At 47.5% G+C, this 26,800-nt stretch overlaps 1 protein-coding gene across 1 annotated transcript in view; it reads left to right on the top strand.

Moving 5' to 3' along the window:
- The first annotated feature begins 524 nt into the window (after window positions 1-524).
- LOC115474404 (D-3-phosphoglycerate dehydrogenase-like) overlaps window positions 525-26,800 on the top strand; it is a 227,097-nt gene continuing 200,821 nt past the window's right edge. The window contains exons 1-3 of the mRNA XM_030209851.1: window positions 525-785; window positions 13,587-13,738; window positions 14,229-14,294. Of these exons, the coding sequence (XP_030065711.1) occupies window positions 648-785; window positions 13,587-13,738; window positions 14,229-14,294 (356 nt within the window). The 5' untranslated portion in view covers window positions 525-647. The remainder of the gene's footprint in view (window positions 786-13,586; window positions 13,739-14,228; window positions 14,295-26,800) is intronic.

Here is a 26,800-nt window from a genome sequence, read left to right as displayed (position 1 = left end):
TTTTTTTTACTAGTATTTTATAAAGTACACATATACATCAGCCCCTGCTGCTCAGCCCAAATATATTCCCCGGAATGCATACGTTTGTATCACTTAAAAGAAGGGCAATTTTATGAGTTCACTTGAGCTTATAAAGTGCTATTCTACATTTTCAAATCCCTTAAAATTAGCATGTTAAGGTTTTATTTTGGCAATACATGCAAAATTGTTATGCTAATACAGTTTTCTTGCATCTTTCCTAACAAAGAAATTGCTAGGGATACGTGTAGTCAAAATTTGGAGAGACAGAGAGGAAGGTAGGTGAAAAAAGTAATAAATATAGGGAACGACAGGTGGAGAAAGAAAAGGAGAAGAGCAGGAAATGGAAAAAAGGTGAAAGCCGGGTATAGTAGAAAGTAGTTGGCAAAAGAGGAGGAACAAAAAGAGAGACAAGGGTGGAGAAATACGAGAAAACGATGGGTATTGGGAGGGATGTATAGTGGAGGTGGAGAGATGCAGGAGAGGAAGGAGGAGCTGTAGAAATCAGTGTTGTGCATGGTAAGGGGATTGATTGTGTGCTTACAGGATTCGTTCACCAGACACCTTGTAAGAAAAAGTGTATTCCCTTAGCAGACTGAGTGGAATTATTGTGCCCTGAAGACAAAACCATGGATTCCTCCGACGTGCATAAGGTGCTGATCAGCGACAGCCTGGACTCCTGCTGCAAGAGCATTCTGCAAGCTCAGGGCGTGGAAGTGGTGGAGAGACCAGGGCTGAGCACACAGCAGCTGATCACTGAGATTGAGGTACACATTTGCAGCAGGATTTAAGGGGATGATGGGGAGGCATAGCAGGTTCGGTGAGTCTTTCTCTGGAGCTGATCAAGGGTTTGTGCTACATACCCAGCGTATAATTTCCCATTTTTATCTTTACTTTTTTTTATATATCTGAAATTCTCTCTCTCTTGTTTTACGGGCTATGGATTTTATTGCAGATAAGAATTGTGGGAGGACAAGTTTGAGAGGATGGAGGAAGTGTGCAACCTGAGTATTTTAAATCTTGTGTTTTGCTGTATGCTATGCTCTGAAATTGTCTCTTTATGGTGCACAGTGCAGGAGAGATTGAGTTCACTCCTCCTCCCTCTTTCTGATGCAAGAGGAACTGAAGGTTTCATGGCTGCTAGCCTGGGGGATAATGCTTCTTTTACAAATCAAAACATGTGAGCAGCTTGCATATACACAGCAAACTAATAGAGAATAGAGACTTACCCTTTTCATAGGCTGCAATTATTGTATATATAGTATGTAAAAGAACAGCCCTTTCCTACAGTAACCTAGAGTCATGAGACTAGTACAGAACCTCGGACTCACAGCTAAGGACAGGCACCTTGACTTACAGCAAATAGTGATTTGAGGCTCTTTATATCAGGATTCAGTTTCAGAGCTGTTCTCATCCTCTACTGAAAAGACAATACTTTTACAGTTACAGTTGTAACCCATAAAAAAAATACAAAGTGAACGGGATATAAATGTTTTAAATGAACATTGCATATGCCAGTGCCAGCTTGAGGAAAGATTAGATCTTTTATAACAGGTTGCAATGTAAAATAGAAAAAAAAAAGTGGGGGCACTTGCTCTCCATTCTGGCCTATTTGTGCCTTGTCTCTATTGTGATCATCTTTCATATTCCTTTTTACCTTTCATTATGGAGAACTGATGTTTAAACCTGCTGTGGCCCGTGGCAGAAATTTCAGGGGGGTGGAGGGTCTAAACTTACCACCAGGCATAGGTGCCAGCTCTGTGCATAAGTACATAAGTATTGCCATACTGGGAAAGACCAACGGTCCATCGAGCCCAGCATCCTGTTTCCAACAGTGGCCAATCCAGGTCACAAATACCTGGCAAGATCTCAAAAATGTACAAAACATTTTATACTGCTTATCCCAGAAATAGTGGATTTTCCCCAAGTCCATTTAATAACGGTCTATGGACTTTTCCTTTAGGAAGTCATCCAAACCTTTTTTAAACTCTGCTAAGCTATCCGCCTTTACCACATTCTCTGGCAATGAATTCCAGAGTTTAATTACACGTTGAGTGAAGAAAATTTTTCTCAGATTCATTTTAAATTTACTACATGGTAGCTTCATCACCCCCAATATTCAGCTAACTCCTTAACTTTATCCAAAGAGGGGTAATTTTATTGTTTAGCACCCTCAATCAGTTTGAAAAGTTGGCTTCTATGCATAGCAGGCTATGTCTCTTTCAGCTTCAGACAGGCATGGAACCCTCTGTACTCTGGGGGCTTGGGGCAGCTGCCCTATTTCACTTCCCTAAGGCCAGCCCTGCCTACCTGTTTAATTCTCTTTACTCATCTCCCTCTGCATCTGTTTCTTTCCCTGTTCAGTTTTCCTCTTTTATCACTAATTCCCACTCACCTTCTTTTCAGCTCCATTCCTTCCCTTATCCTCCTCCTATCCCTCTTTCTATAATAGTTTCCCTCCCCCCCCCCCCCCACTTTTGTTGCATATTGTGATGAGTATATCAGGACAGGGAAAGACTAAGAATGCATTTCAGGAACTGCCCTCACCTCCCAGCATCTTAAGACACAAGCAGGGTTAAATAGCAGGCTTTAGGCTGGGAGCTGCAGGAGCTACAGCACCCAGGTCAGGAGACATCAGGGGTTGCACTGAAAGCAATTGCATTCATTAATGGGCCGATGATTAGAAGCAAACGCAGGCGCTAGAGGCAGTTAGTGCCATACTAGCGCCTGCATTTGCTACCGCCTTATGATCAGAGCCCCCAAGCATGTGAAACAACGTGCTCGCAGGCTCTGAATGCAACTAGCATGCAAATACATGCAAAACAGGGCTCTTAGCACAAGTAGCATGCAAATGCATTCTAAACATATTCATCTCCAATGATCATTGACCAGCTCACCAAAGATTGGCTCGCTGACTGCGGCAAACCCTTCGCCAACTTTTCAAACTGATTGAGGGTGCTAAACAATAAAATTACCCCTCTTTGGATAAAGTTAAGGAGTTAGATCTCCAGCCCCCCAAACTTATGTGGGGGCAGGGACTGGAGGCCCACCGGACATCCAGCCCCCCGTTTCACTTGGCTCGGGGCGGGGGTAGTTGGGGTCTGGTGGTCCCATGGACCTCCAGCCCCTGTGTTTGACAGGTTTGGGCTTTTGGCATCCCAGACTTATCAAGCAAGTGCAGGAGGATTGCCAACTGTGGGTGCATGCTCAGGCACAATCCTTCCGCATTTCTACCCCATGATCAGAGAGAATTACTTGCTTAAATTTGCATGCAATTATTTCTGATCATAGGGGCAGTAAAGCCCCACGCTGTTCCAGCGCTATTTTTAGAGCGCTGTTTGGAACAGCGCGGGGCTTTTGATCATCTGCCCATAAGAGCAACAGCTTTAGGGCAGTTCAGGAGACAGCAGTGAGTGGGCATCACTCCTGCCTTTTGACTTTTTGATGTGGGTGATGAGGGGAGGAAGTACACTAGACAACGAGGAATTATTTTATATTGAAGGGGGTTGGGGTGGGGGGAGAGAGGGCGATAGTCTACAAAGGATTTATTTTTTTATGTTGGGGGAGAAGGGCTGATAGATTCCAGGTAACTTTTTTATGTCAAGGGCAAGAGGGCCAGGATGAGGGGCATTGAATCCTGTCAACTTTCCCTTCTTTGCTTCCTCAGACCTGGTGATAAATTGTTTTGAGTTGTGCTCCCTCAAAAATTTCTTGGCATTTACTGCATTTTAACTAATAGTCTCCTTACCATACATTTTTAAATATGCTGCATGCTGATGTCTACTCTGTGAGTTAACTTTTGCACCAAATCCCTTCCTGCATTGTGCAGCCAGTAATCTGCATGTTGACCTCTCATTAATCTTAGTAGAGGAGGAGAAAAGGATGGAGAAAAGAAATCTCTCAGAGGAAGGAAGGGTTTTCCCTTGAGAGGGAACTTGAGGCCCCAACCTGCTAGATTGCCCATTCTCATGGGCATAGTTTGACCCTTGGGGAGTTACCAAAGGGTGGGCTATGATGTATACAAATGAATATGCCAATATCTCATGCATTATGGTTATCATCCCCAAAAAAGACATGATAGGAAGCTAGTATATCACCAGTGAAGGTTTTTACTGAAGTGAGCCAGCACTGTGGAACGTTTCTTACATGGTAATCTCACAAACACACTGATAAAAATTCATGAGTCTGGAAAGCACATACATAAAACACTGATATACCTCCTACTGGGACAAGCTGGACTGCTACCAATCTCTACACAGTAAGTACGTACTAGCAGAACACCATTGTTATGATTCTGCCTGTTTGGCAGGGGAGGGTGTGTGAACTTCATTCCTGATTGGCTGCCAGGGATTAAGCTGACGTCAGGGGGTAGTACTTAAGCCTTCATGTTCCTGCTACCCCTGCTCTGGCGTTACTTTCCTAGGTGGCTATAACCTTTGCAGTTCTCTGTCAGAACGTTGTTCTGTGCTCTCGTTTGGAGTCTGTTTTCTCCTATTCGGTTACTTTCCCTTTGTCTGGGTTATTTATTTCCAGCATGTGTGTGTGTGTGTGTGTGTGTGTGTGTGTCAGGGGCGTAGCTACGGGTGGGCCCAGGCCCACCCAATTTCAGCCTAGGCCCGCCCACCCAGCGTACACACAACTGCAGCAGCAGCCTAGCTGCCTAGCGTGATGGCAGAGAGACAGCACCCGACCCGCGGCGCTCTGGCAGCTGATCTCAGGCTCCGTCCGATTTCCTCAGGCCCGCCCACCACCCAAGTGCACACACACACACACCGCATGCAGCAGCTGAGCCTAGCCACCCTAGCGTACATCGCGGGCACCCGCGCTCAGGGCAGGCTCAGAAGACATCATCAGCCCACGCCCACCTACCTTCGGGCTTAGAGAGAGGCAGCGCGTCGGTGGCATCGTTGTTGTTGGTCGCACTGCATTCGCATGATCGCATCCATCACCTAGCGGGCGGTAGCGGTATGACCCGTCCCGGACGTGGCTGTGCGTGGCGGCGTGCCTCAGCCTCACTTTTGCTTGGCTGGTGTGTGTGTGTGTGTGTATTCAGCCCTGTCTTAGTTTCCTTTGTCTGGGTTAGCTTCTGTCAGCGTGTGTGTGTAATCAGCTCGCTTACCTCCAGCTGGGTCTCTCCCTCTCTGGCGGCTGTTCTCTGTGGGAAGCCAGCTGCTTTGTTTGTTCGGAGGGGGCTGTGCTCACCCTTCCTTCGGAGGTACTCTGTTTTTCCCTGTTTCATGTTCCCTATCTTGCCCTAACTCTGGCTTTTGGTTCAGTGAGTTTTTAACCCCTTGTATACTGTGTCTCTGCCTCTGACTTCTGTGTGTTTAGACAGATGATTTTCTTCCTCCCTATTGTGTCTTTGCCTCTGGCTTCTGTTTAGAGGGCTAGTTTACCTTTTGTTTTCTGTGCCCCAGTCTCTGGCTAGTGTGGCTTTTAGTTAGTTTTTCCCTTCAGGCCTTGGGGTTTCCTGGCTGCGGTGTTCTTGTGGCAGCCCTGCCTTCTAGTTGTTCTCTCCGTACCCTTCTGTGGTTGTGGGGTGCTTCCTGAGCTATTTGCCTTACCTGCGCTAGTTCCCTGGGTGTGAATTGGTTCCAGTTCGGCCGTGAGGCTCGTATGCGTGTGTCTGAGTGCATCGGTTCCTGGTCGGCCGTGAGGCCCACTTGTATGCCTATTTTCCCTTTCTTCCTGAGGTGTAGTGTATGTGTGGGCGTGGGGTGTTAGATAGCTGAGGTGTGTAGTGGCTGGTTGGTCTCCCCTAGGCCTTGCCCTCTGTGGTCAGCGGGCCTCGGCCAGGGCTCAAGGGCTCATGATCAATCCAACAGATTACAACCATACTACAAAAAGGGGCTTGGTGACCCCACCATACCATCTTACATCTCTCCACAACAGCACAAAAGAGAATCCAGTGATCCTGTTACTCCACCTTCTACCTCCTCCCCCCCATACCTCCTCCCCGCCCAGCACAACATATAATTTTCTATTTTCTACCATGGGGGGCATTCCCAGTTGTAATTGGCAGCGTGGCAACATTGCCGTTGGCTGCCTGATTACCATACGAGTAGCGCATGAGCCCTTACTGCCAAGTAAATAGGTGGCAGTAAATTGCCACTTGTTACTTTTAATATTAGCACACGGCCATTTACTGCCCCATTTTAAAAAAGGCCTTTTACCTGCCCAGTGCGCACACACTAGAGCAGGCCACTTTTTACTGCAGCTTAGTAAAAGGTCCCCTTAGATTGTGAGCCCACTGGGGCTTGATGGACCTTTGGTCTGTCCCAGTATGGCAATACTTATGTACTTTTTTTCCACTTCTCCTACGCCTTCCCACACCAACAGCTCCTTCTTCTGAAATCCAGTACTTTGAGTTTTGCGTGTCCCCACTCCGCCTTTGCCCTTATATCAAACCATATCGTGTGATGATATTACATAGGTGGGCACCCATCCGGATATTGGAAACACTTCCTCCATTCTTGAGCACTAGATCCAGCATCGACCCTTCCCTCGTGGATTCCGTCACCATTTGTCTGAGCAAGGCACTTTGACAGTCATCCACAATCTCCTTACTTCGTTCCAGTTCTGCAGACGGGAGGTTCCAATCCACATCAGACAGGTTGAAATCTCCCAACAGTAGCACCTCCCCTTTCATACCAATCTTTTGAATATCTTCTATCAGATCCTTGTTTAGTTTCTCCGTTTGTGTCGGAGGTCTGTAGCTAACCCCGTGTGGATACAGGTTCCATCTTCTCTTTCCAGGATGAACCTTAAAGCTTCTTCCTTTCTCCAGATTCCCCGCATTTCAGCAGCGCTGATTTCACATACAGCGCCACTCCTCCACCTCTTCAGCTCTCTCTATCCTTCCTAAAAAGATTATAGCCTGGTATAGTCACATCCCATTCATGGGAATCATTGAACCACGTCTCTGTTTTCTAATATCATAATATCATCTAATAGCTTGTTTTCTAATTTCACGTTGCTTTGTTTTCTAATATCACGTTGCTTTGGCCAGACTTTATTTTCATTCTCCTTTGTTATCTTTATTTCTGTTTTCTGTCTTTGCTCTTTCCATTGCTTTTATCACACTCCCTCAATCCTCTCAACATTCATACTCTTTGCTATTCCTCTTCTGTGTACTATCCTCCTTTCTTTTTTTTTTTTTTTTTTACTTTATTTATGCAAATGTATGTGGTTACAATAATAACAGTCAACATTTTGAAATTTATCACTTTGGCATAACACCCATATTACACTTGCTTACCCCCCCCCCCCCCGAAAACTAAAGTAAATCGACTCCCTCCCCCCCTCAAGTTCCTCTCCCACTCCCCCCACCCCCATCTCCTTCCCCTAGAGGGCATCAACCATTCAACATTCTACTCCGAGCAGTTGGCGTTAGCGTGTCCCAGAAGGAAGACCAGCATTGCAAGAGACGGTCCCCGCACTGGGAGGCCAGATCCCGAACATCCCTACGCTCCACTGCACTCAAGGAGATCATAAGGGACCGCCACTGCAGAACCGAGGGGCGATCGGGAAGCAGCCAGACACTCAATATAGTTTTTTTCCCCATCAGAACCGCCCGCCTTAGGAAAGTTGTTAGACCCACTCTGCGGAATCCCCCTGTATGATACACATTGAACAACAGTGCAGGGGAGGGTCGCCACCTAATCCTCCAAATCCCAGACACATGGGCACAAAGGGTCGTCCAGAACGCCAGAACCAGAGGACATAGCCAGAACATATGGCCCAAACGGGCTACAGTTCCCCCACATTTCAGGCAATCATCACAGGGGCGCAGGGTAGCCCTAAAGGCCCTATGCGATGAGATATATAAGCGCATAGTAAATTTATACTGCAACTCCCGAATATCAGCACTCCAAAACACCCCATTGCAGGTTCTTTAAGCTGGCTTGTAATGTTTTATTTTGTATCTGGTATCCCAACTCTGCCGACCAACTCTGCGCCAGGTCCCCATAGCACACCTCAGGTAATGTCTCTCTTAATTGGTTATGAAAATATTTCAGGGGAACTGCCAATTGTGCTTCTAGGTCATATATCTCAACTAGTTGTTCCCATTTTGTCATAGACAAGGAGGCCTGTGGTAACAAGGCAATAAAATGGCATAGTTGCAGATAGGGGAGAAAGGCCCAAGGGGTCAAGTGCTTATTAGTACATAAGTCCTGAAAAGTTTTACTTGTGCCATCTTTATTTAAAACTTGGAAGAGAAAAAGAGTCCCCTCCTCCCTCCACCTGCAGAAAACCGCTGAGGACCTACCCACAGGGAAGTCTACATTCCTCCAAATTGGCAACAATGGGGATACATGAGGGTCAAGATTGTAAAGCCTACAGACCCAACGCCATGCCTTCCGTAGGGGAAGAAAGAGGGCGGCAAAACTCGGTCTCGCAGCCGCTTGACCAGGGGCCGCATGCAGCCAATAACTAAAGTGGTGCGGACTCAGCACCATACCCTCAGTAGCCGAGAAGGAAAAGAAAGTCGTGCCCCTAAACCAGTCACTCAGATGTCTCATACAGCCAGCCACTGAGAATACTTTAATACTGAGCGCTCTGAGGCCACCCTTGGCCATAGGAAGATAGGTCTGCAAAAAGGGACCCGGGCTCGCTGTCCATTCCAAAAACACTTCTCTAGCAATCGATGCAACAGCCGTTCATTGCGTTGCAGAAAAAAGGGGGACAATACTTGAATAACAGAGCCACTTAGGGACTATTATCATATTATATAACGCTATCCTTCCCCACAGAGATACAGGAAGAGGTTGCCACATCCTCTGAGAAATTTGAGTAGATGTCCACAGTGGAGCCAGATTAATAGCGTAGAGTTGTTTCAAATCTGCTGGGGCCCTAATGCCTAGATATTTGATATGGCCAGTTGCCCATTTTAATGGGAAGAATCCCTCCCATTCCTCCCTCACTGAAACAGGGATCGGTAAGGCCTCCGATTTCTGTAAGTTAAGTTTGAAGCCCGAGTAATATCCATATTCTGCGATAACATCCAGCACAGCAGCCAACGAGCTCTGGGGGTTCGTAATGGTAAGCAATATGTCATCAGCGAAGGCCAACATCTTAATAAAGAGATGGGGTAGCAGAAGTCCTGTGATTGCCTGATCTCTTAGTATGGTGTGGAGTAGGGGTTCTAAATATAACAAAAACAAAAGAGGAGATAACGGGCACCCCTGTCGGGTTCCTCTACCCACCCGAAAGCTAGGAGAACATAAGCCATTCACCAGCACACGGGCAACCAGTTCCATGTATAAGGTGCCCACTGCCTGCAAAAACCACCCCTTCATCCCTACATATTGCAACACCTCAAAGAGGTATTCCCAGGATACACAATCGAAAGCTTTCTCTGCATCTAGACCAACAAGGAGCATCGGCTTCCGCGAGGCCCCGCTCTGGGTGGGTCACCTCCAACAGTGCACTATGAACATTTAGGCCTGGGTGCCACCCTCTGACAAATCCCACCTGGTGGTCTCCCACCAGATCGGGAATATGCTTAGCTAGCCTATCTGCCAGCACCCCTGCCAAGATTTGTACGTCCACATTGAGCAGCGAAATTGGGCGATAAGCGTCAGGGGAATCAGGAGCGTTACCAGGTTTGGGAATGAGTACTATAAGTGCTTCGTTTGCTTGTGCAGGAAAGGTTCCCTCTGAAATCACCTCCTCATAGAATAGCGTAAGTGGTGCTCTCACTTGTTGAACCAGTATCTTATAGTATTCTGGGGAGAATCCGTTGGCTCCCGGGGCAGTACCCAGTGTCAGAGACTTAATTATCTGTTGGACCTCACTTGCACGCAACGGGGCACTTAAGGAGTTGCTAGCCTCAGGAGAAAGAGTAGGAAGACCCGAGTCCACGAAGTAGTCTACCAGAGAGGGACCCCCCTGTTCCAGTTCCACTTGGTACATCTGTGAAAAATAGTCATGAAAAATTTGCATAATGTTGGTGGGGTTAGATTTCCTAGACCCATCCTGTGCCACCAGCATAGGAATGAATGTTCTAGCTGACCACGCTTTCACCACCTGGTCAAGTAGTTTACCCGGCCGGTTACCAAACTTATGGAATTGACAATGTTCGAGAGAATAATTGCTTTTTCATGCGCTCATGAAGAAAAGAGTTCAGAGCAGCCAGAGCAGCTTTCACATTCTCAACGGTGGCCCCGGACGGATGCTTCAAATGGGCCTGTTTAGCTTGTTGATACCAGCGCTCCAACAAGAGAATCCCCTGGGTGATTCTCCTGTTTCGTGCACTCACATAACTAATTACCTCACCCCGCCATCACTGCCTTCGATGTTTTCCAGAACAAATCTGGAGTCTCCCTATGGCCTACATTGGTTTCCGCGAAAAGATTCCATTTCTGAACCAGGAAGTTCTGAAAATCAGGGTCATCTGAGAGGTAAGATGGAAATCTCCAAATACCAGCTGTACTTACGTTTAGATCCAGTGTTAAGTCCACCCAGATTGGAGTGTGATCTGACATCGCCATAAGGCCCAAATCTGCTGATACCACCCTTGAGAAAATTGAGGTTGCTAGCAGAATATAATCAACACGGGACCAGGACTTGTGGGCCCGGGACAAGTGCGTTTAATCACGCAGTGTCAGGTGTAGTAAATGCCATGGGTCCACCAAATCCAGAAGCCTGCAAAGGTAGGGCAAACCCCTACCCTTGGCCAGCGCACTCCATGCCCCAGGTGAGGAACGATCTAGACTTGGATCAAAGACCTGGTTAAAATCACCCACCATAATCCACGGGGCCGTGTCGTATTTAAGACCTAACAAGTGCATGAAAGAACCCAGCTTCATAGACATTTGGCCCGTACACAACGCATAAATAGTACTCTTGACCCATATAATTAAGGTGCATCAGGACAGGAGTGGCCTAGTGGTTAGGGTGGTGGACTTTGGTCCTGGGGAACTGAGGAACTGAGTTCAATTCCCACCTCAGGCACAGGCAGCTCCTTGTGACTCTGGGCAAGTCACTTAACCCTCCATTGCCCCATGTAAGCCGCATTGAGCCTGCCATGAGTGGGAAAGCGCGGGGTACAAATGTAACAAAAAATAAAAAAAATAAAAAATATCTGCCCTCAGAGTCTTTCGCCACCAGTCGGGACACACAGGGTAGACCCCACTTAAGCAAAACTTCCACCCCCCCCCCCCCCCCCGTCGACCAGCAGAGGAGGAGAAGTAGCACTCCTCCACCCACTGCTGGCACAGTTTCTGATGTTCTGCATCTGAGAGTTTCATCTCCTGTAGGCATGCTATGGAGGCCCCATGGCGCTTAAGAGTCGACAAGATTTTGGAGCGTTTAATAGGGGACGTGATCCCTGCCACATTCCAAGAAATTAAGCACGTTGGTGGGGTCCTAGCCATCCCATTCATCCAGAACCACACTACTAATACTTTCAATTCCCTTTCAGATCCCCTGCTGCCCAGCCTCAGCCAGGGGCCATCCAAACAGCTAGTCAGGTGGGCGTACAGCTCCCCTTGTGTTACACAAAGATCCATACGCCCAGCACACATGACTCCCACCACTCGATACAACAACCCAACATTCACATCACCCTCCAGTCGGTTCTCTGCCCCCCGCCCTACAACCAAATCCCACCGCCAGCCATCTCCTCCTGCCCAACCGCCCCTCCCCCCTCCCCCCTCCTACCCCCTTCCCCCACCACCAAATATAACAATCCCACTAGACCCTGCCCTACACCTAGATAATTATGACCACCCTGTCCTATGAAAGGACAGGCAAAGGAGATCTAGAACGCTGTGGGGTCCCCATCCCAGTTCGCCATTGTAGATTCAAACCCTTAACACATGTCTCCCAGAGTGACAGAGGATCTATCTGAATGCAGATTAATCAGTTATATGTTCTTTCCGCAAACCGGTCACTCACTGCACCGGGTCCCAGGGTTGCTGGTCCCCAACAATCATAACTGCTCCTGTGTGTAGTTCTTCCATCTGCAGTTGAGTCTGTCCGGCACATAAGTGACCCTTATACGGCATTCATATTGCAGCCCAGTTACGGCTGCAGATAGTTCCATCCCAATTCTAAACTTGCAAAACTACCAACATGGCAACTCTCAAACATGCTCTCTCAAGCACAAGTGAATGTGTAATCCAAGGCAGCAACCTTGTGTTTTACTCTGCTCAAGTATCTGGTCGGTTAAGCCATTCCGACACTGCTTCAGGCGTTAGAAAGGACTTCCATGTGCCATTTATAAGAACTTTCAGGGTGGCCGGGTACTGCAGAATAAAGTGAAGTTGTTTTTCAACCAGTTTCACACAGATTACAGAGAAAGCACGGCGCTTAACCGTCAAGGCCGCAGAATAGACCTGAAAATTTTTTACCAGTTTGCCGTCAAATTTTGTATCCTCTCTGCAGGTTTTATAGAGCCGCAGCAGTGCTGCTTTCTGAGAGTAACTGTGAAATTTAGCGATCACAACCCGAGGCCTTAGATCTCTCGTGAACTCTTGGCCGGTATGATGGGCCCATTCAAGGCGGATCACCCTTCCCTCCCCTGCTTCTGGGAAAGTTGCTAGAAGCTGTGTTTCCAGTGTTTGCTTAAGTTTTGTTTCAGCAATAGATTCTGGAAATCCGACAAACCTCAAATTATCGCGGCAGGAGCGATTCTCCAGGTCCTCAAGTTTCTGATGGTATTCTTGGGTCAAGCACTCCAGACTTTCTAGTTCTCCTGCATGGGCCTGTTGTATATCCTCCACCTCGGAGACTCGCGCCTGCAGCTCCCCAGTCCTGCGTGTTCCGACAGTTGTGTGAATCTAGGGTCCAGGGCGCGTACCACCGAATCCGTAAGTTCTAAGACCATGTTGTCCGGGGGCAAGCGGGGCGATGAGGCCGCCGGGGAGGCAGCCGCCATTTTGGAATCCAAAGGTTTCTGCTGCTCCTCTTTCCGTTTCGAGCTTTTAGGTGCTTGCGCCATCGCGGCGCTTGTTAAATATTTGTCCATATGTTGTTACCAGCTCATAAATCCAGTTTCCAGATTTTAAAAATCCAGGAGTGGGGTGGAATAGCCAAACTGCGGATGGGGCCCCGAGTAGCCGATGTGACTCACGTCTTTCGCCGCTCACAGCATCACGTGATCTCCCCGCCTTTCTTATTATAAGATGGATGAACAGCCCTTCCCAACAGTAAGTGACTCAGGGGAATGGCCCATCTGATTTGCTGTTCCCATGTGTGGAGTCGGTGATCTGTAAGGAGGGATCAGCTGGGTGGCACAGAATTGTTCCTGGTTCAAAGCAGTCTCTGCTGGCTTCAGTTCCTATTTCTGATGGTTGCAGCATAGTTCTGGGCTCTAGTGTGTCCTGAACTTTGTAGGAACTTCTGAGAACAAAACTAACTGACCATCCTTGCTTCTGGATGTCCAAAGAGACATCACCTGGGGAGAGACCTATAGAAATGCTAAATAGTAGTAGTAGTAGTAGACCTCACCTCAATAATTCCCCATGTATATTAATTCAATTAAGGTAGCACTTCAGCTCTACAGTAAATTTACCACAGGTATGAAACATAGCTTCATGAAATATCCAACCATCTTCTTGCAGGACTATGATGGCCTCATTGTTCGCTCAGCCACCAAGGTGACTGCTGAGCTGCTGTCCACAGCCAAACGCCTGAAGGTTGTAGGACGAGCAGGAACTGGTGTGGATAATGTGGACGTGGAGGCAGCCACCAGGAGAGGGGTCATTGTCATGAAGTAAGTAGGGGAGAGAAGAGAGAAAATATGGGGAAGGGATACATTTCATGGGCTGAGAGAAAAGGGAGAGAAATAGAGTAGGAGAGATGTCTCACTTTAAAGGAAAGTAGGAGAAATGGTATGGTGGGAAATGTCTATCATAACTACTTTTGTATTTTCTACCTTGATGTGTTTTTTAAAACTTGGTATAACAAGCAAACTTTGCACCTTCCCTTTTGTGGGTCCTTTGTTTGTGATTAGATTACCGTGGCCTTCTTACTTTCCAACTGTAAACCACTTTGATGCATTGCAAAAGGCAGTACTGTAAAGGTACTAGTAAACTAAACTGTAAGGGAAGAGAGGGAGGGAATGTGATTATGGGGAGAGCCATCACTTCTATCAATGAATGAAGGATAGTGGTCATTATGTGGAGGGAGGTGTCTCTTTTGTAGTGACTGGAAATTGGGAGTAACACTGTGTTCATTTCTTTGTATCCCTCTTCCCCTGCTAGTACTCCCTCAGGTAACAGCATCAGTGCTGCAGAGCTCACCTGCGCCATGATTCTTTGTCTTTCCAGGTGAGTGTGCCATTTGTTTTTTATGTCTGTCTCAGTCTCCTTCCTCTCTCTCTTTCTCATGTGTTTCTCTTTCTCGCTCTCATTCAGTCTCTCATTATCTACCTGTTTGCTTCTTGTGATTCATCTGTTTGTATTCTGTTTTGTGCCTCTTTTTATGACTGTAATACTTCAGTCTTACTCCTTCCTCGCATGCCTGTTATCAGGGTGTTATTGTGGACAGTCTATCTCCTTACTCATTTCCATACATCTATCAGTAAGCAAGTATGGCCTGCCAAAGTTTCAATATTAATTTTGTGGCAGAGGTTCTCAACCCATTCTTGGGGGCACACCTAGCCAGTCAGGTTTTCTGGATATCCACAATGAATATACATGAGATAGATTTGCACAGAACGGAAGTATTGCATGCAGATTTATTTCATGCATATTAATTGTGAATATCCAGAAAACCTGACTGGCTAAGTATATCCCCCAGGACTTGATTGAGAACCTCTGCTTTAGGAAGACTGGTGAGGAAGGGTTGACAGCAAGTAGAACTCCTTTACTTTTCCCCAACCACACTTCTCCATGGCCAAAAGAATTGGCAAAAATATTTGCTACTTAAGTGCACTAAGGGGGAGATTCTATATGTGGCGCCTAAAAAATCAGCGCTGAAATCAGTGCCAACCAAGCTGCTGAAAAACGCCATTGGGGTGGAATTGTGTATATTGGGAGCACTGTATCTATCAGTAGTAGACTCTCTTCAGTGGTGTTTTTCAGCAGTGATTCACGATCCAATGGATTATGAGGTAACTGTTCAATTTGAAACATATTGTTATCATTGATACTGAAGTACATTATAAACTGGAATTGGAGTTACCATTGGGGATTGTGATAGTGACATTTTGAGGACTGCTGTCTTAAATCAGTGAGGAAGTGCTGTGATAGAAAACTGTGACTTTACATATGATTTTTTCACTTTAAGTCACAATGGTTTTCTGAGCACCTTCACAAAACATTTTTAGTAATTTACTATTGATATGATACATTGGAATAGAGCAATATTTAAATTCATAGTGAGATGTGGCCTCCTAAACTGAACATAGTCTTGAGGCCTCACCTGGGATTCTGAGTTCAGTTTTGGAGGCTGTATCTCAGTAAGGATATATGGTAGGTAATTTTATATCAGGACTAGTAAAAAAAGGCCCGTTTGCGAAACCAATGAAACGGGCGCTAGCATGTGGTTTTTTGTGTGTGTGTGTGTATGTGTCACAGAGTTATTTTTTGTGTGTGTGTGTGTGAGTGTGTGAGGGTGGGGTGTGTATACAGGTTGTTGATGTGTGTCTTTTTTTTTTTGTTTTGTTTTTTTGCTTGGGGGGTTGGGGGATGTGCTGTGCTATGCTGGCAAAGTGGGATGGATTGGTGTGTGGCTTTGAGGGTGTGTGTCTGTTGTATTGTGTGTGTGTGGTTTTGTCTGTCAAGGAGGTTTGTGGAGGGGGGTCTTTCTGTTGGTGAAATGTAAATATGGTTGTAGGGGGGTTAGCCTTTGCTGAGTGGTAGATTGTTTTTTCCGTTTTTTTTTTTTGTGTTGTGCTGAGGCAGCAGTGTTGTTTTAGATGGGCGGAAGGTAGAGGAGCACGTTCTTGTTCTGTCGGTATTTTTTGGCTGTTTCAGGGCTGCTGTAGGGGAACACTGGAAGAGTAATGTGCTGTGGGAAGCAACGCCGTCTTTTTCCGTTGGGCTGGGGTTCTGGGCATCCTGGAGGTGGGAGACGGCTTGCCTGAGGACGGGGATGGTTGTTTTAAGTTGGCGGAAGGGAGAGGAGCACGGTCTCGGGCCATCGGGTGGTGATCCGGTATGTTCGGTCCATTTCAGGCCGGCTGCAGGGGAATGCTGTAATATGTACTGCGGGAAGCTGCGCCGTCTTTTTCGGGTGCTCGGGGAATCCCCGAGGTGGGAGACGGCTTGCCTGAGGCTGGGGATGGTTGGGCACGGCCGCTTTGGCAAAAGGGGAAGAGGAAGGGGGTGGGGAGTTACCTGTAGCTGCGTGAGAAAACGGGTATTCTTTGTTTTGTATTATTAGTTTGCATTTCTGTTGAAGAAAGAATGGATGCCTTTTGAATGATGGAGGTGGTGCGTCGGTGTGCGGTTGTTTCGTTAGTTTGGCAGCCAGTCTCCAGCGATTCCTAGGCAGGGAAGGAGTAGGGAAACACGCTCCGCGTGTTTCCCTACTCCTCCCCCTTCCTTAGTCGCTGTTTGCTGCTGGCTGGGTCGCGGGTAATCCTTCCAGCTGGGCCGCAGCTTGTCCTGTTTGCCCACGTCCCAGATGGTGACGGGCACGTTGTTTTCCGGCTCCTCTGACTCCATGTCAAGCGATCCCAAATATGGGGCTCTCTGGCTATGGGCCCTCTGGCACTCTTCAGTACTGGCATTAGGCATTTAAAAATTCCCCCCCCCCCCCCCCCCCCCGGTCTATTTTTGCACATACCCACAGCAGGAATATTCTTCTCTCGTTCCAGCGGTGGTTCTGTGCTCTCCGTGCTGCACAGATAATGAGCCATTCTGCTGGGGAATGCTCCTCCCTTATTGTCACATAGTTTCCTCTGATTGGTCCGTCTTACGTTGCCTAGTGTTGCCTGGGAACGGTGTTGTGATGGTCCTTTGTGTTTCAGAATGTTGAGGGTGTTTTTTCTGATTGGTCCGTCATGCGAGGGTGGGGCAGAGAGACATGGTCAGTGTTGTGGCTTCACCAGTATGAATCCATGAACCCTTCAGGGAGTGACTGAGTGACTTCAGAACGTTGTCTTCAGAACGTTGAGGGTGAGTTTTATTATAGTAGATGACTTTGTTGAAAATCTAAGAAGGCACATTTTATTCCTACTTTGTAACAGCAACATAATGTGCCTACATGCCCTTATAAAATAGGCACATAGAACCATAGAAACATAGACAAATGAAGGTAGATAAAGACCATATGGCCTATCCAGTCTGCTCATCCCTGCTATCTATTCTCCCTATCACTCCCTTACAGATCCTATGTACTTGTCCTAAGCTTTCTTGAATTCGGATAGTGTTTTTGTCTCCACCACCTCCTCAAGGAGGCTGTTCCATGAATTCACCACCCTTTCCATGAAGAAGTATTTCCTCAGGTTACTTCTGAGTCTATCCCCTTTTACATTCATCCTGTGCCCTCTCATTCAAGAGCTTTCTTTCAATTGAAAGAGACTTGCCTCCTGTGCATTTGTGCTGCATAGATATTTAAACCTCTATCATATCCCCCCTCTCCTGCCTTTCATCCAAAGCAGGGGCGTATCTGCGTGGGGCCACAGGGGCCTGGGCCCCCGCAGATTTCGCCCTGGCCCCCCTCCCGCCGCCAACCCTCCCCCGCTAATGTTGTTTACCTTTGCTGGTGGGGGACCCCAACTCCCGCCAGCCGAGGTCCGCTTCCGCCTGCTTTTAAAAATAATTCTTCAGCTGGCGGGGGACCCCAACCCCCGCCAGCCGCCGAGGTCTTCAAAGTTCTTGTTCGTCATCCTCCTCCGTGGCCATGCTGTACCCTGTTGATTCGGAGTCTGTCTGACGTTGCACCACGTTGTGCGCGCGTACAACGTGGTGCGATGTCAGACAGACTCCGAATCAGCAGCGTACAGCATGGGGGTCGGTGGTGCCGGGGGGGGGGGGGGCTAAATGTGCGTACAACGTGGTGCGACGTCAGACAGACTCCGAATCAGCAGCGTACAGCATGGCCACGGAGGAGGACGACGAACAAGAACTTTGAAGACCTCGGCGGCTGGCGGGGGTTGGGGTCCCCCGCCAGCTGAAGAATTATTTTTAAAAGCAGGCGGAAGCGGACCTCGGCTGGCGGGGGTTGGGGTCCCCGCCAGCAAAGGTAAACAACGTAAGTGGGGGAGGGTTGGCGGCGGGAGAGGAGGTGGAGAGAGTCGTTGGTGGGAGGGGGGGGGCTCTGGCAATGGCGGGGGGGGGGGGGGTCGGTGGTGCCAGGGGGGGGGCTAAATGTGCCCCCTCCCTCTGGCCCTGGCCCCCCCTACTTCCAGAGTCCAGATACGCCCTTATCCAAAGTATACGTATTGTGATAGAGTCACATCCAGGATAGCTGGGTTAAGGCCGTTTCAGTCTGAAATACAAGTCTCAGAAGCAGGGGCGTAGGCAGAATTGACATTTTTTTGGGGGGGCAGAGTTAACTTGAGGGGGCACTAGGCATATAAGTGTGAGTAGTGCTTGGTACACTCCTAAATAATGCCTTAGAGTGCACTTGATGACGGATTTCTAAGTAAACAGTCTGTCCTACATCAATCAACATAAACCACATACGCACATGGAAACTTTGTAAACTGACATTTTAAAATAAAGCTGCATTATCCCATAACTTAAACTTTGCCATTATAGCAGATCTGAGTCTGGTCACCTTCTCAACACAGATCATAAATAATTATTGCAGTGGCACATATCCCTCTACATTGCTTTATAACAAATATAAAATAGGGAAATTCTTTGAAATGGTCTCACTGTGATAGCAGCTGAGAAGTGTCCATAGCAGTGTGGACAACATAACTGGGCAGACTGGATGACTAGATGTTTTCTTGGGAACACTGTCAGGAATTTGTCTCTCTTGGAAGCTAAAATCATAATCAACTTCCCTAAATTTTGTGATAAACATAGAAGATCCTTACCTCCTAAAAAGTGGGTAGTGGAAGCATAATATGACACCATGTGCAGCAGAAGTGACATGCCCAAAGCAGCAGTTTTGACCCTGTCAATGTTTCCGCTACCCATCACTCACCAGAAATTCTGGCAGCACCTCAATAATAGCAACACAAAAACTCTTCAATGCTACATACTTTATGAAATAACAGTAAATCCTGCAAAGATGCTTCTCAGAGCCCATGTAGCAAACTAAACAGCACCAATTCTAAAACACACAAATACTAATAACTGTACCTTTACAAAGGCAGCAGTAAAAATATAGAACATCAATATGCTTCCTATTGGAAAAACCAAACAAGTCAGACTCTTATGGATCCCCACACAAACTATACCAGCAAATCTCTCACCTTGGTCACATGCAGAGCACAGATTAACCCTCACCAATTACAGAATAAAAGACCAAAAATTAGAACAGGAAACACTGAGAAATCACATTCTCTATAAGCAGAACAACACAGGAGAAATAAAAATAAAAAGGCACAGAACTAGTCTCACGATAAGAGCTGTGAAATTTTGCAGCTTCTATTATGAAACTGGTCCTGCAGGAGCAGGAGATGACATCTTATTAATGGCTCTCCTGCTGCCGATGGAGGGCGAGCAGAGATGCCAAGGGTAGCCCATGACAAAGCTGAAGATTTGTCACTGCTATGCTGGTGCTTTCAGGCCAATAAGCAATGTCTTACACCAGATATGGCAGATATACATTCCAAAAACTAACATATTCTAATAAATAAATAGAAAATAGAATTATTTGTTCTACCTTTGTTGTCTGTCATTTTCTTTTTCTATTTGTGTTGTCTGAGTCACTGGTTTCTGCTTTTTTAAATTTTAACTCTCTTACCATGGTCTCCTTGTCCATTTTGACATTTCTTTCTCCATGTTCACCATCCATCTTCCCTCTGCATTCCTATCTGCCCTGTCCAGTATCTCCCCTGTCTCTTTTATTTTTGTTACATTTGTACCCCGCGCTTTCCCACTCATGGCAGGTTCAATGCGGCTTACATATTGTATACAGGTACTTATTTGTACCGGGGGCAATGGAGGGTTAAGTGACTTGCCCAGAGTCACAAGGAGCTGCCTGTGTGTGAAGTGGGAATTGAACTCAGTTCCTCAGTTCCCCAGGACCAAAGTCCACCACCCTAACCACTAGGCCACTCCTCCACCATGTTCAGCATCTCCACTCTCTCTGTTCCTATTCTTGTCCTGTCCAGCATTGCTCTTCTGTGTCTCTGTCCCCTTCACATGGCCATCACCTTCCTCTGTGTCTCTATGCCCCCCCCCACATCAAACATGTCCCTTATCCCCCCTCATATTCAGCTTATCCACTTGCTTTTCCCAAATTCTCCCACACTACCGCCCCCTTCCAGTGCCAGCATATCTGTATCTATCTTTTTCCCCTCCCCTGGGCCACATGTCTCTTTCTTTCTTCTTTTCCTACCCCTGGGGTCAGCATCTCTCTCTCTCTCTTCCTTCCCTCATGTACACCGTCCCCCAACCTCAGGGCCAGCATGTGTCCCTCTCTCTTAGGTTCAGCAGCTCACTGTCTCTCTTCTCTTCTTCCTGCTCACCTCTCCAAGAATCCAGCAGGTATATCTGTCTCTCCTGCACCTTATCTCATCTATCTCCTCCATCCCTGACCCTCATTTTGAAGATCTTCTCTTTCCCTCCTCACTATTCCCCTCATTTTACTTTACTCTGCCACCCCCTACCCTGGTCCAGTCATCTCTTACCCCATCCGAGCCTCTGCCCTCCAAACCTGCCTTAGATTCATTGCCGACGATGGTGGCAGCGTTTCACTCAGGCTGTCTCTGGCTGACCCACGGGGCCTTTTCTCTTCCAGTTCCCGCCCTTCTTTTTGGTGGGCAGGATCTTGCAGAAGAAATGCTCCGCGGATTGGCCAGAGACAGCCTAAGTGAAACGCTGCCGCCGTCGGTGATCTAAGGAAGGTTTGGAGGATGGATGCTTGGATGATGGAGTGAAAGATGACCAGACCGGTGTGGAGGTGCGGGGGCAGAGTGGAAGGAGTGAGAGATTACAAATGATTAGCCCACGAGGCTCCTCACCCTCTTCAGCAGCGGAATTGCGGGTCTTGCGGCAGGGCAACTCCATCCTCCGATGCGCCCAATGATGCTAGCGCCTATCTCTGTGGCCCGGCTCTGGACGTACTGGCTCCGCCTACCAGCACCACGTGGCTCGGTAATTCAACTTGGTGCCGATAGGCAGGAGCCAGCACATCCGGGTCGCAAAGGCAGGAGCCAGCACATCCGGGCTGGAAAGGCAGGAGCCAGCATCGTTGGGAGCAATCAGAGGCACGTTGGGAGACAGAAGGCATGCACAGAGAACAGTAGCTGCTGCATCTGTCAAGCAGAGGCTCACCTAAAAGCCTCAGCTGCAGCAAACTGCTATACCTAGAGGTAAGTGGTGTCTAAAAATCAGGCACCTCTTTGGCCACCAACAACAACAACAACAACAATCATTTCTAAAGCGCTACTAGGGTTACGCAGCTACTAGGGTTACAATTCAAACATAGAAGGACAGTAGGGGGGCTTGAGAGAGGGATGAGGGGGCCTGGGCCCCGAGGCCCCCCCGTAGCTACGCCACTGCTCAGAAGGCATTGCATGCAAGGAGTCAGGGGGTGAGATGAAGAACCCGGACTGGACTCCTAGTTGCAATAAGGGAAGACATGGGTGTAAGCTGGCAGGACGTGTAGATTGGCTGCCACTAGGGGGAAAGAGAGATAGGAAACCCTTTGTGCAGGAGCTCATCATTAGTCTAATGCTTAACTCAGCTGGTATGGGTGTGGGGGAAGCTAATGGAATGAGAATGATTGGTTGTGGTAGCAGAAGCCAGGGGTAAGAGAGGTCCCTAAAGTATTGAATCTACCAGTGAAGCCGATGTAAAGGGGAATCCCTTGGGGTATGAGAGATCCTTAAAGTGTGGAACCCCTCCTGAAGGTAAAGAGAGTAGAAGGTAGAAACTGCTGCTTTGTGATTTAACTGTGATACTGAACTGAATGAACTGCTCCTATTTGGAATTGAACTACTGTTTATTGTGCTCTGGATAAAGAGCCCAGACTGGAGCTGACTGTGAGCCTGTATTGAATGCTTGTATGTGCTGATAGCCTACTGCTTAAACAGGACTATGTGCCACACCCTTTCAGGTGGCTTACATGTGCTTAAGATGGAAGGTGAATGCTGCTGTTGGAACTGTGTATCAGGTCTACTAGAAACCTGCATGGAATGAAGTCCTTAAGATTGAAGTTGCTGGTGGACATTTATTTCTTGACTGTACCGGGAGCCCATGGCTGGAGGAGATTGTTCTATCCTTGGCTGCACCTAGAGGACCCTGGTTACAGTATTGAGATCTGTGAGGGAGTGGGTGGTATAGGGAAGAGCACTCCATCACTGATGATACAATTCACCACCTTGCAGCAGGTGGCACTAGTCTGGCAAGGCTGAGGCTGTCAGAGGGGTGGGGCTCAGGCCAGGAGGGCGTTAAATGTCCTGAGTCGAGTGGAGGAAGTGACATCACGGAGGCGAATGGCTGCCTAAGCTTATAGCTCCCACACTTCCCTACCTTAACGCTGCCCTAATAGCGCTATTTGAGGAATATTTTCAGCAATACCCCATTGAAAGCTGTTCCGGACAAACTGCTGCCCAAAATGAGTAAGTCATCAGCGTCGCAGCAAAGGGGAAGCGAGCGTATATCGAAGCGCCAGACCGCGAGGAGCCTTTCACGCCATACATCTCCCGCGATGTCAGACTCAGACTCAGCGGCCTCACATGCGGCGGCGTGCCACTCTGCCTCAAAAAAGAGCGTATCTACGGACCTGGCAAAATGTTTGGAGGCGATTCGCGCCGAAATACAAGCAACGCGAGTGGAGATTCTGGAGCATATTGATGCAGTCAGTTTGGATCTGAGAGAGCTAGCAGGCTGCGTAGAAACTTTGGAGGAGCGGCTAGATGACCAGGACGAACAGCATGGTGTGCTGACCACGCGTATCTCGCAGATGCAGGAACAATCAGAGGACTTTCAGTACAAACTTGATGACCTCGAGAACAGAGGTAGAAGGCATAATTTATGCTTTCGTGGAATTCCTGAAAGTGGAGGCCTGGAGGACATTCCAGTGATGGTGAGGAACCTTTGTGAAAAAATCTTGGGTGAGGCCTGGGATCCGGCTGCAGCGGCAATTGATAGAGCGCATAGAGTGCAAGGTCAGCGAATGGATAATAGACCGAAAGACATTCTTGTTCGCTTTTCCTCATATGCGTTTAAGGAACTGCTCCTGCAGAAGGCTCGTAAGCTCCCAGACCTGGAATACAATGCAGCCCGAGTGTCTGTGTTCCAGGATCTCTCCGTGTTCACATTAACAGAGAGGCGTGCAATGAGACCGGTGATCGAGGTTTTGAATAAAGAAAAAATTGCACACAGGTGGGCTTTTCCATTTGCCATCTGCTATGAACTTAAGGGACAACAATGTCGGAAGCGGAAAGTGGTTGATGCATGGAAGTCTTTGTATGAAGCTGGGCTGACCACGTCAGAGATGTTGCCTGCAGAGCTGGCTTCAACGACCAAAGCGCGCCTGCAGAAGTGGAAGAGAGTTCCACAGAAACAGAAGACACCGAGGGCTCAGACTTGAAGGCTCAAAGAGGACTTTACTGTTCTAATCATAACTGTATCAATATCAGGGGTAAATGTTGGCTAGCTGGATGAGTGGGGGAGATTGAGAGAAGTTTTCTGTTTTGCAAGGGGTTTAAGGTTGAAGTGGGGTGTTTATCTGGTTTAAAAGAAGGGGTGTGGATGTGTTTGAAGTGTGTGGGGGGGGGGGGGAGTGGGCGGTGAGTTCGCTCCTTGAGTTACTTTCTTCCAGGTTCCCATGCAATGCTAGAAGGCATTGTCTGGTGGGTGGATATGGTAGGGGGGAGGGGTTGAGAGGGAGGGGGTAGTCAGGGAGGGGGTGGGTATAGTTAGAGGGGGAAAGGGAGGGAAGGCCTTACACCTTTCTTTAATAACTAGGGTCATTCAGAGATGGTTCAATGGTGGGTTATAAGTTTTTCACTTATAATATAAGGGGGTTAAATTCCCCTAATAAAAGACATGGACTAATGCGTGAATTGCGTCTGGCACAGCCACAGGTGGTTTTTGTACAAGAAACTCACTTCTTAAAAAAGCATGAGAGGTTATTGTCCTCTAAACAGTATCCGCAAGTGGTCTGTGCCTCGGACGTAAAAGGGGCTAAAAAAAGAGGGGTGGCTATCATGTTTCACAAAGATGTACAGGTGCAGATTATGCATACAAAGAGAGATGGGGAGGGACGATTCCTTTTTTTACATGTTATGTTATGTGAAGAATACACATTGAGAGGCAGGAACATTTTTTCAAGCGACTTCAAAGGGAACTCCAGGCCTTCGTCAGGGGTAAGGTTCTGGTGGCGGGGGATTTTAATGCCACTATGCAACCTAGGCTTGATAAGTCCGCCCTTCCTACTTCGATGGATTGTAGAATATCTCACGCTTTGAATAACTTTGTAGTAGGGATTGGCCTGTATGATGTGTGGAGAATGGGACATCCTAGGGGGCGGGATTACACTTTTTACTCCCAGGTACACCTCACTTACTCCCACCTAGACTACATTTTTCTTGATAAAACTTTGTCTGAAGGGGGAGAGGAATCCTCTATAGGTAATATTTCCATATCAGATCATGCCCCGGTCTGGACTATCATCCCTTCTTTAAGGGAGGAGGTGAGGGACAAACGGTGGACATTTAACAACAGCCTGTTACAGGATATGGATACAGTAGCTAGTTTTAAACCAGTTCTGAAGGAGTACTTTGACATCAATATGGACTCGGGACTGACACTGGGTACGGTGTGGGACGCATTCAAGGCAGTCTCAAGAGGGCACTTTATTAAATGTGCTAGTCAAAAGGCCCGAGTCCATAGGGTACGTCTAGCCCAGTGTATGGAAAGATTGACTGTCCTGGAAGACAGATACAGGGCCTCTGGCTCTGTAGCTGACTTTCGCAAGTTGCAGGCGGTGAGACTGGAAATTGCAGGGTTGCATGAGGAGAGTTTAAAATATGTGAATGAGAGAATGAAACAGGTACACTACGCTTGCACCAATAAGCCGGGAAGACTGTTAGCTGCTAAACTAAGACGGATGAGAGCGGATAGGCATATCCTGGGAGTAAGGGATGCCAAGGGAGATATGTTGCATAAGTCCTTGCTGGATTCCTCTTATCAACCCTCGTAATATTTTTGGTGCTCCTCATTGACTTCCTTCTTTCAGCCTTTCATTCATTTCTTTAAAAACTCTGAAGATACTTTTAAGACCAATTTCTTCACTAAGGCTTTTCCTTCTGTGACAATATAAGTGAAAGCTTATAATAATAATTGGCTACACTGACCTGAAGACAGCAATATTCACTTATATCATGTTCTTTCTTGCAAACTTCTCTTTCTAATGTAACTTAGATTAATAATTTTTATTTTCTTTTTAATATTTTATTCTAATTATATCTTAGGCTTCCTTTTGTCCCTCTTTTCTAACTCGTTATTCTTATACAGTTGTATACTGCTTTGATACTTGGCTTTTATTTGTGGTACACTAAATAAAGCTGAAATGTGAAATTCCTTTGCATTCTGTCCCAGTGTTCTAGCTGCATTCCCCTCTTTCTTTTTTTTTTGTTGTTACATTTGTACCCTGTGCTTTCCCACTCATGACAGGCTCAATGTGGCTTACATATTGTATACAGGTACTTATTTGTACCTGGGGCAATGGAGGGTTAAGTGACTTGCTCAGAGTCAGAAGGAGCTGCCTGTGTGTGAAGTGGGAATTGAACTCAGTTCCTCAGGACCAAAGTCCACCACCTTAACCACTAGGCCACTCCTCCACTCCACTCCACTCCTTGTCATCAACAGCAGATGAATCCATTAACTGATGGGTTGTATCCGCCTACCAGCAGGTGTAGATAGAGAACACTTAAAAACCACAGTGACCCTTGAATGGCTAGCCCCATCTGCCTTCAGTATTTCTTTATCTCCCAGCAGGTGTGGACGTAGCTTGATCAGCTCCTGGATTTCTGCTGGGGGTGGCTCCTGTTCTTTGCCAGTTGAGCAGGGGTGTTGTGGCTGGTGGTGTCCACTTTAAAGTCATACAGGTTCGCCCTTACCCATTCCCTCCTCCTCCTGGAGTCCCTCTGTTGCTGCCTGCCTCCAACTTTCCTCACAGCGTTAAAAAAAAAAAAAAAAAAAAATAGAGCGCGCTTTTACTGCATGGCTGTTCTGAGGCTTTCCCCCAGAGATTCTGGTTCAGTGCAGCTTGACCGGAGCTCGTTGACTCGGTCTTCTGAGGTGAGAGTGGTGCCCAGCTCCTCTGGAGAGGTTCCCGCTGACAGTGTTCCGAAGTTTTGGCGCGAAGCCACCATTTTATTGCTATATTTCCATCCAGTCGGGCGATGGCTGCTGAAGGAGTTAAGCGCTGCTCCCGCTGTGGTAAGCACAGGTCAGCAGCGGGGCTTTGCAGTATGTGCTCCTTGGATGCTCGAGCTAGTACGAGCATGGCGAGCGATGATTCTTCCCGCTCGATGGAGCTGGCAGCAGGCGCTATTTTGGAAGCTCCACATGCCTCGACCCACGTGGTGGCATTGGAGTCTGAGTGCAGGGGGACACCTCGGTTCGAGGCTGCCAGAGGAGCTCCAACCTCCGTTTCGCCTAATTCAGGGATGGAGGGTCAGGGTGAGTTTTTCTCCCCTGAGTTTGTGCTACTGATGCATAAGGTCTTCATGTTGAAAAGAGCTCTGCCA

Source organism: Microcaecilia unicolor, chromosome 7 (assembly GCF_901765095.1).
Source record: "Microcaecilia unicolor chromosome 7, aMicUni1.1, whole genome shotgun sequence".
Classification (NCBI taxonomy): Eukaryota; Metazoa; Chordata; class Amphibia; order Gymnophiona; family Siphonopidae; genus Microcaecilia; species Microcaecilia unicolor.
The sequence above is the reverse complement of the archived record's forward strand: the minus strand, read 5'-3'. Positions and strand labels throughout refer to the sequence as shown.